This window comes from Triticum aestivum, chromosome 6A, assembly GCF_018294505.1.
Source record: "Triticum aestivum cultivar Chinese Spring chromosome 6A, IWGSC CS RefSeq v2.1, whole genome shotgun sequence".
Lineage (NCBI taxonomy): Eukaryota > Viridiplantae > Streptophyta > Magnoliopsida > Poales > Poaceae > Triticum > Triticum aestivum.
Genome location: NC_057809.1, coordinates 605,484,192 through 605,493,839, shown reverse-complemented (window position 1 = coordinate 605,493,839; position 9,648 = coordinate 605,484,192). Strand labels below are relative to the sequence as shown.

The window sequence follows — 9,648 nt, the reverse complement described above, 5'->3', positions numbered from 1 at the left end:
AGTAAAAAAAAAACTAGTAACACGTAGTACTGTTAGCACAAGAAAAAGTGACTTACACAAAAATACTACAGGCCTTTTCAATTCTACTGCTCCCTCCGTCCGGAAATACTTGTCATCAAAATAAATAAAAGAGGATGTATCTTAGTTTTAGATACATTCCTTTTTTATCCATTTTAATGACAAATATTTTGGGACGGAGGTAGTACTAGATAAGGAAAAAGGAATTTGATGTGCAGAAACCATAGACTTACAATAGAACTATTTCAATGTTGTTGTGGGTGTCAATTGAGACATGGCACAACAACTTTGATTATATTTTAGTCAGGCAACCAAAGTCGGCTTCCGTTCACCTCCCTTAAGAAAAGCCTATGGTTCCTCTGCCTCCCGCCGGCCCGCCTCGTCTCCGGTGCCCTTAGCGTCATGGCGGTGCGGCGGATCCCGGCCCTTGCCGGCGGGAAGGCTCTGCTTTCCGGTGTTCCTTTAAGTTTTGTTAGTGGTTGTGTCCTGCTCGGAAAGACGCGAGATGGCGACTATTCCCCGGAGAGGGTAGCATACTTGCGCACGTCCAAAATCCACTTCGCAATCAGCATCAGGAGACGATCAACCATATCCTCCCCTCCCTCATCCTGGCGAGGACATTTCGTACCACGATCATCACCGCCCTTGGTCATCCGGCGTGGATACCCACCACTACCAGCTCCATTTGTTGAATGGTGCAATGCACGCCATGATCGTGACATTGACGCCAAAGATGTGAGAACTTTGCTAGCGCTTGACTTGTGGACACCGGGGAAGCATAGAAATGCCGTGGTCTTTGATGGGGCCACTCCACCGGCAGTTGTGATGATACGGCAAATTGAGGCGGAAGGGAGAGCATGGAAGTTGGCCGGGCTCATTAGAGGCAACTATGATGGATTCTTTGCAGCAGTGGCAGGTTAATGTGAACAGTAGCCAGCATAGCTTCTATGGATGTCCGTGGATGCGTTTACCGTGTTGTAAAACCTTGTAAACCCGATGGATGGGTTGTCTTCGTCATTTCCCCCCTCCCTATTAATGCATGATACACACACTCATGTGTATTCTAGAAAAAATAATTAATATGTATGTATGGTTGTTTTTTCAAATAGAGTAATACAAGTCTTTTTTCGCCTGCAAAAAAAAATATAGTCTTGGTTCGAGTACAACAATGGAGGTCGTTCCGCCCGTCTGAACACGTCAACTCTACAGAAGATCCAAGAGGATGGCTATGTCACTGCTGATGCCCCCCTCCCTCTCCTGCGACCTTGTCACTGCTGATGTAAACACGCGCGATCATTAGGCACTCGGTTCAGACGTTTCTTTTTCCCTGGTCTCCTTTGGTTCATAGGATAGGAAAATCATAGGAATAGAGAAGTCATAGGAAATGAGATACATGTATCTCAAATCCTATGAGTAGGAATAGGAAAAAAGATGTCCTTTGATTCACTTCATATGATTTTTTTTCATTGAGTCTAGGCTAATGTTTATTTTTGTATGAAATGTGAAGGATAGGAAGAATTTCTTCGTAGGAATAGGATTTCATTCCTCCAGACCAAAGGGCTCTAAAGGAATTTTTCCTACAAAAATCCAATCCTATGAAATTTCTATAAGAATCCGGCCTAAACTGTCTACCACAACCTGAGAAGTTCAGATGCTAGTTTGGTTAATATAAGTGGCGTCTGATGCTCTGAAATTTGCACGATCCCGTGGAGCCGTGGAGGACCGGTGGCGGGCGACGCGAAGCGGGTCGGCTCCACGTCTCCCATCAGGAAACGAATTTAAGCCGGAGGGGACAAGTTTCCAATCCGTCCATCCTCTAATCCCGTAGCAGCCAGCGTGGCCGCCCCCACCTGCTCTCCTCCGCTCCGGGATCCATCCACCTAGGGTTCTGCGGCTGACCGGAGTCAAGGCCATGGCGCGGAAGATGCTCAAGGATGGGGAGGCGCCCCTCGTCGCCGACGACGGCGGGACCTACGACTACGACCTCTTCGTCATCGGCGCCGGCAGCGGCGGCGTCCGCGGCTCCCGCACCGCCGCCGGATTCGGGGCCAAGGTCTGCGCCCCACCTCCGCTTGCTTCCCCTCCTCGCCCCCCGCATCCTGCGGTTCGTTATTCAGCTGAGATTCGGTTGGTTGAAATTCTGAGGTGATTTTCGTGCAGGTTGCGATCTGCGAGCTCCCGTTCCACCCCATCAGCTCCGAGTGGCTGGGAGGACACGGCGGAACGTAAGCACAATCCAGAATTACTTGCGCTCTCTGTGTTCCTGTTGCTGAAATTACCTTCTGTACCTTCTGAATCTATCTACGCGTGCTCGCTGCGTTTAGGTGCGTGATACGTGGCTGCGTCCCGAAGAAGATTCTCGTCTACGGGGCGTCTTTCCGGGGGGAATTCGATGTAAGTGGCCTTATACTACTGTCTTATACGCAAGCTGACTGCTGCTGTTGTTTCAAAAACCATCCATGTTTACCTCCTGTAAGTAGTATGTTAAAAAAATAACAGTATTCCTTCCTCGGTTGACCAAACCGTCAGACTCTTGCTGCGCAACCTCCGCCCTTAAGCTATAGTTCATAATCTGCATTGGGATCCAATAATTCTTCTATTCTATAGCTTGTAGTCTGCATTGGAATCAATGTTCTGGTGTGCTCATTTTCATAACCCGTGTTACGAGTGCAGGACGCCAAGCAATTCGGGTGGGAGATCAACGGGGACATCAACTACAACTGGAAAAAGTTGCTGGAAAATAAGGTCAGATTCAGACACATCACCTTGGCTGAGCACATTCATCGTTCATACTGGGCACTAGTGTAGATGCCTGTGACCCAAGATCATGATTCTCTGTCCTGCAGACTCAAGAAATTGTGAGATTAAATGGAGTGTACAAGAGAATCCTTGGTGGTTCTGGTGTGACGATGATCGAAGGGGCAGGAAGTATAGTGGATGCTCATACTGTCGAAGTCACCCAGCCAGATGGTTCAAAGCAAAGGCACACGACCAAGCACATATTGATTGCAACTGGTAGCCGGGCAACTCTGGTCGACATTCCTGGAAAGGTTTGGGAAGTTCCCCTTGAGATTTTTTTATGTTACATCTATTACTGGGTGGCGGTAGTGCTAACATGTTTCCTTAGCTCCTTGGTCTTCCCCTGCCCGTGTTTCTGTGGTTTCAGAATGTTTAATTTTCGACCATGTGATTTACTCATTGTGATTGTATTCTCTTAGTGCTTCACATGCATAATTCTTTTGGTTTGGAACATGCTTAGTTAGCCATCTTCGTCTGCCTTTGGGTTATCAAGAAAAAATATATTACATTTCACTGTTTTCTGTATTCTTCTTGATCATTCTGCCCTACACCAATGGGGATATTCAATTGCAGGAGCTGGCTATTACTTCAGATGAGGCTTTAAGTTTGGAGGAGCTACCGAAACGCGCCGTTATTCTTGGTGGCGGGTATGGTTCTAGATTTATTTAGGTACCCTGTACCATACTGTTATTATTTTTATTACCAATTCTTCCTAACCAACTTTTTTCATCTGGCGCGTCATTGCAGATATATTGCTGTTGAATTTGCTTCTATCTGGAAAGGGTTGGGTGCTGAAGTAGATCTATTTTATAGGAAAGAGCTTCCTCTAAGGTATGTAGGTTGATCTGCTGTCAGCATGGGCACTGCACAAAATTTCTGGTCCTTTACCCAAATAATATACTGCATAAATTCAGAAGAATTTTCATGTAGTTTGTGCAGTTAGAGATGTCATGTCACACTACAATGTGCCCTTAAGATGTCCATGTCACTTGTTTTCTTTAGGCACTCAGTTTAGTTTCCTAGACCATTATTATGTTCCACTTGCACATGAAAGTAAAAAGGCACCCAAGCAATGTATTTGTGTGGTTTAGCATTATACTGAAAAGTGGATGGTGTGATTTTTAGCTTTTCCATTAAGTAGTGATTGACATTGTTCAAATTGCCCGGAACCTGTTATGTGCATGGATTGCATTAGGAAGTATCTAAATAGAAATAGAATTTTATTTAAACAGGAAAGATAATTGTTTAAACAGGAAAAAGATAAGATTAGAGTTAGAGCTTGGATTGATATCCTTCAAGTTATTACTTATGGTCAAGTAGTCCTCCACTCCTCCTATATAAGGGACAACATATGTACCCATAATCAGTCAAGCAATAAGAGAACAACTTATGAATCTATTATCTCCCTTATTCATCCTCCCAACCCTATGGTCTACTCTGATGTTTGGACATCTTCATGCCAGTAGTTACTACCCAGGTTGTTGCAGACTAGTAGAACCCAACCCCTTGCTCTGATTATGATTTTTTAACATGTCTGCGTAAAAAATAAATTGTGCCATTAGCATTTAGTATTCTAAATTCTTATATATTTCATGTCGCGGAGTTCTCCAGACATTAGTATCTGACAGAAAGGTGAACGTAACAATACACTGCCACTTGCAGGGGTTTTGATGATGAGATGAGAATGGTTGTGGCAAGTAACCTTGAAGGAAGGGGAATCCGATTGCATCCAGGGACAAATTTGACTGAGGTGATTTATGCTAAATTCATAAAGTTCAGTTCGCTTTCCTCGTGTTCTGGCTGCAGCTTGTCTTGATCAATTTCATTTATGTAAACCAGTTGAGTAAAACAGCCGATGGCATTAAAGTTGTGACAGATAAGGGAGATGAGCTCATTGCAGATGTTGTTCTTTTTGCCACAGGTAATTACCATGTTTTGTATGTTTGTTTTGACACCAAGTTTATCTGTTCCATTTAAGCATTTGTTCACATCATGCAATCAATAAAGGGACAACCCGACACCTCCTGGTTACTTGTGTCTGTAGAGCAAAAAGTTATACTGTATTTTGAAACTTGGTCTGATTTGTTATATTTCAAAAAGATAACTATCCACTTATTTGTTTGTCACATATTAATCTGTTGTGGCTGGATGTGGAAGAATTGGGCACTTTTGGTTTCCTTGCTCTGTTTAGAGTGTAATATTTATTTTGCATTGAATATGCAAGTTCAGAATTATTCTTATGCCTGGTTTTTAACTTGTGCAGGTCGTGCGCCGAACTCCAATAGGCTGAACCTGGAAGCTGTTGGTGTTGAGGTTGATCAAATAGGAGCCATCAAGGTTTATCTTCTTTCTTTATTCGCCCTTTCTGTACCTCCTAGTTGATATTATATTTTTACATCGGAAATTTACTTCTCATATTTCTGTTTCTGCCCTGACAAAACCACTTGCGAACTCGGTCTGTCCATATTATGCACTAGGCATGCTATTAATTTCTGCATATTTCTATCTCTACCCTGAGAAACCCGAAACAATATTTACTTCTCATATTTCTATCTCTACCCTGAGAAACCCACCTGTAAACTTGGGTCTGCGTCCATATTCTGCAGTTCAGTTATGCTATTAATTTGCATTGCGTGCTTCAGGCATTCTGAATAATACGATTTGTCAATTTTGACTTCACGTCTGTTTAGATTGATTGGCTCTGTGTCCATATTATGTACTGGATTTGCTATTAATTTCTGGATAGTATAGAATTTTGGTGCCCTGAATAATATAGTTGTTAATTTTGTCTTCATGTCTGTTTAGGTTGATGAATACTCCCGTACATCAGTTCCAAGTATATGGGCTGTGGGTGATGTAACAAATCGGATTAACCTAACACCTGTTGCTCTGATGGAGGCTACTTGCTTCGCTGTAAGTGATAGCTGTTGTTTGTAATCCCTTCACAGTAACTCATTCTGGTCATTCCGCTTGTAGTCTTTCTTTGTTTTTAAAATCAGCACTATTTATTCTTCCCTATCTTTTTGTTGCAGAAAACTGTGTTTGGTGGCCAGACAGTTAAGCCTGATTATAAAGATGTACCTTGTGCTGTTTTCTGGTAAGTAATTACCTTAATTAAAATTACTTAGTTTATACTTAGGTATAAACTTAGGTTTAGCAACTAGTTTCAAGCTTTTCGCTGAGAAACATGTGGTTCCGAACTTTGTTCGTGTCACTACAGTGAGAGAGTAGAATGACAGGATTGCTCCTTTTGTGTCAATGAAGCATGCTGTCATTTACCCCTAAAAACCTCTGCTAGACTATCACTAGCTTCTGTATTTTTTGAAATGTGCTACTTTATTGCACTATCATCCCCTCAGTGTTATAATGTGAGATTATGTTTTTTGTCAAATTAGCATTCCACCGCTATCTGTCGTCGGACTCAGCGAACAAGAGGCTTTGGCGGAAGCCAAGAATGATCTTCTTGTTTACACATCAAGTTTCAACCCAATGAAGAACAGCATATCCAAGTAAGCATCTTATATCATGAGATTATCTGTTACACAGTAGTTTCTCTTTTCCCCTTTTGTGCTCATTAAGAGATATCCCGGTGTTTTCACTGGTTTGTGCATCACTGCACTCTATCAACATTCTGTTTGATATTAATTTCTTGTCCTCGTGGGGAAGGTTTCTGATTTTGTTTTTGTTTTATCTTGAAGACGCGTGGAGAAGTCTACCATGAAACTGGTGGTTGATGCTGATACCGATAAGGTACTCGGTGCAGCCATGTGTGGACCAGATGCAGCTGAAATTATGCAGGTATAAGCATTTGTGGAATTCTCGTGTTCTTTTTTTAAGATGATTTTTTTCTATTACCGTTCAATGTATTCACCTGAGGTTGTAAACGACACAAATGCAGGGCATTGCTGTTGCGCTCAAGGCTGGAGCTACCAAAGCGACCTTCGACAGCACCGTAAGTCGAAAGAGATTGCCACCACATTACGACAGAGTCCCGAATCTCACTGTTTTTTCAGGTTCTAATAATAGTACCCTGCTGGCTGGCTTTGCAGGTCGGGATCCACCCTTCTGCAGCAGAAGAGTTCGTGACGATGCGGACCTTGACCAGGCGCGTGAGCCCGCCATCCAAGCCAAAGACGAACTTGTAAGGAAGATCCCTGCAATGTTTTGGACTAAAATTATACCGGTGTGGCGAAGGAAACTGTGTACACGTAGATGCTTGTTTCAGTTCGTTAGCTCTGCGCTTGGCATTTGACCTGAAAGGGTGATACGGTGTATTTGATGGTAGAAATAAGTTTCTGTGGAACAGTTTGTACAGAAATCGTGGGTATTGTCATGATTTCCAACCCAAATAAGCCCTTGAAGTTGAAATATTTTCCCATTTGGCCTGCATGTCATGCTAGTCCCTGAATATTATAGGCTGCTCATGTGCCTTCAGATTTCCATCTCCAAGTTTTGATTCTTTTCAAGGGCGACCTTAAAGTTTTATATTGAGGGGTGGGTAAACTCCAACTTGCTGGGAGGATGCTTTCCAAAAAAGAAGTTAAGAAGTTGCTGGACTGCCTTTTGTTTTTGAGGATCAATCACAACCGATGTTGTCTCAACATAGCCAGTCCCAAGCCCGGGTAAAGGAGGAGGGTTGTGATAGGCTTGGCGAGCCAACGTAAAAACTCAGCCACTCTTATGGAGATGAAACCCAAAAGATTTTGGGGCGTAACCCTCTCAGCGACGCGCTACATCGGAACCCGGGTGTGGTGGAAAATGGGCAAGGGCCGGGCTGTCACCCCCAAGGTGGCGCGCTGTATCTTGATCCGGATACGGTGGCAAGTGAGCGAGGATCGGGTCGTCACATCCTTAGTGGCGCGCTACATCGGCGCCCGGATGTAGTGGAAAATGGGCAAGAGTCTTCGCATTTGACTCGACGAGTGCGAAGGGTAAGGAAGCTAGCCGATCCTAGGAGGATTCGCTTAGGTAGCTGGAACATAGGGTCTCTGACAAGGAAGCTTCGGGAGCTAGTTGATGCAGCGGTGAGGAGAGGTGTTGATATCCTTTGCGTCCAAGAAACCAAATGGAGAGGACAGAAGGCGAAGGAGGTGGAGGATACCGGCTTCAAGCTGTGGTACACAGGGACGGCTGCAAACAGAAATGGCGTAGGCATCTTGATCAACAAGAACCTCAAGTATGAAGTGGTAGACGTCAAGACGTGGGGACCGGATTATCCTGGTCAAGCTGGTAGTTGAGGACTTGGTTCTCAATGTTATCAGCGCGTATGCCCCGCAAGTAGGCCACAATGAGAACACCAAGAGGGAGTTCTGGAAAGGCCTGGAAGACATGATTAGGAGTGTACCGATTGGTGAGAAGCTCTTCATAGGAGGAGACCTCAATGGTCACGTGGGTACATCTAACACAGGTTTTGAAGGGGCGCACGGGGGCTTTGGCTATGGCATCAGGAATCAAGAAGGAGAAGATGTCTTAAGCTTTGCTCTAGCCTACAACATGATTGTAGCTAACACCCTCTTTAGAAAGAGAGAATCACATCTGGTGACTTTTAGTAGTGGCCAACACTCTAGCCAGATTGATTTCATCCTCTCGAGAAGAGAAGATAGGCGTGCGTGCCTAGACTGTAAGGTGATACCTGGAGAGAGTGTTGTACCACAGCATAAGCTGGTGGTTGCTGACTTCCGCTTTCGGATTCGTGTCCAGCGGGATAAGCGTGCCAAAGTCGCTAGAACGAAGTGGTGGAAGCTCAAGGGGGTGGTAGCTCTAGCGTTCAAGGAGAGGGTCATTAAGGAGGGCCCTTGGGAGGAAGGAGGAGACACTAGTAGAAAACGGAGCTTTAGCGCCGGTTCGTAAGAGCCTTTAGTGCCGGTTCCATAACCGGCACTAAAGGGTGGGCACTGAAGCCCCCCCCTTAGTACCGGTTCGGCACGAACCGGCGCTAAAGTGCCACCACGTGGCGTGAGCTCGCGCCCTAGTATGGTACTAAAGGTTTTTTTTGATTTTTTTTTGAAAATTTTGGATTTTTTTATTTTTAATTTTTTTGAATTATTTGATGATTTAGTCTCTAATCACCTCTCTTAACTGCTCAAGTGTGGACCACTCATTCCAAATTATCTAACTTCCGACCGGTCACCCATCCCTCTCACTACTCCAGCCCGAGCACGCTTAACTTTCGGGTTCTATTCTCCTTCGTTTCCGAGTCTGCACTTGTTGTTTTCCTGACAATAGTAAGATGTCAATCCTATTAACCCTCAGGAGTTTAGCTTGAGCATGAAGTCACACATTTTACCGTTTGAGTTTGAAACTATTATTCTAAAAAACAGTAATTATTTAGTAACGCTAATATTTCTTGAATAAGTTTGACCACAGTTTGACCATAGTTTGACCAGATTTGACCAAAATTCAAAAAATTGAAATAATTATTTAGTAACACTAATATTCTTGAATAATTATGTAGTAACATTAATACTTCTTGAATAAGTAGTTTGACCAGATTTAACCAAATTTTTTTAAACAAACTGAAATTTGACCATATCTTTTTTTCCTTTTGGAATTTGAGGATTCTAAAAAATTCCAAACAGGCCATAGGCCATCTCCATCGTTTGCGGATTTTCGTGCTGAATTTTTTGATATATTATACGTTTTTTTCCGACATCGTATGCAAAAGTTATAGCCGTTTTACATTTTCCCTACACTTTTTGCAAAACATGTCCAAATTGTAGTTTTTAAATTTTCCTAACTAGTAGATGTAGTAATATAACTACCTCTCGAAGGATTTTATTTTTTGAAGTTTTTATCATTTTCTTTTGATTTTTTCAGAACTGAAATGGCGAC

General features: G+C 43.3%; 1 protein-coding gene across 1 annotated transcript; it reads left to right on the top strand.

The window, feature by feature from the left end:
* The first annotated feature begins 1,723 nt into the window (after positions 1-1,723).
* Positions 1,724-7,206, top strand: LOC123128938 (glutathione reductase, cytosolic). The gene is made up of 16 exons (XM_044549059.1): positions 1,724-2,071; positions 2,179-2,243; positions 2,343-2,412; positions 2,692-2,763; positions 2,865-3,068; positions 3,391-3,464; positions 3,565-3,648; positions 4,480-4,567; positions 4,657-4,738; positions 5,081-5,154; positions 5,623-5,730; positions 5,850-5,914; positions 6,213-6,326; positions 6,516-6,615; positions 6,716-6,769; positions 6,867-7,206. Exons 1-16 carry the CDS (start codon positions 1,931-1,933, stop codon positions 6,960-6,962), a joined length of 1,491 nt encoding a protein of 496 aa, XP_044404994.1. The 5' UTR covers positions 1,724-1,930; the 3' UTR covers positions 6,963-7,206.
* Positions 7,207-9,648: the final 2,442 nt, after the last annotated feature.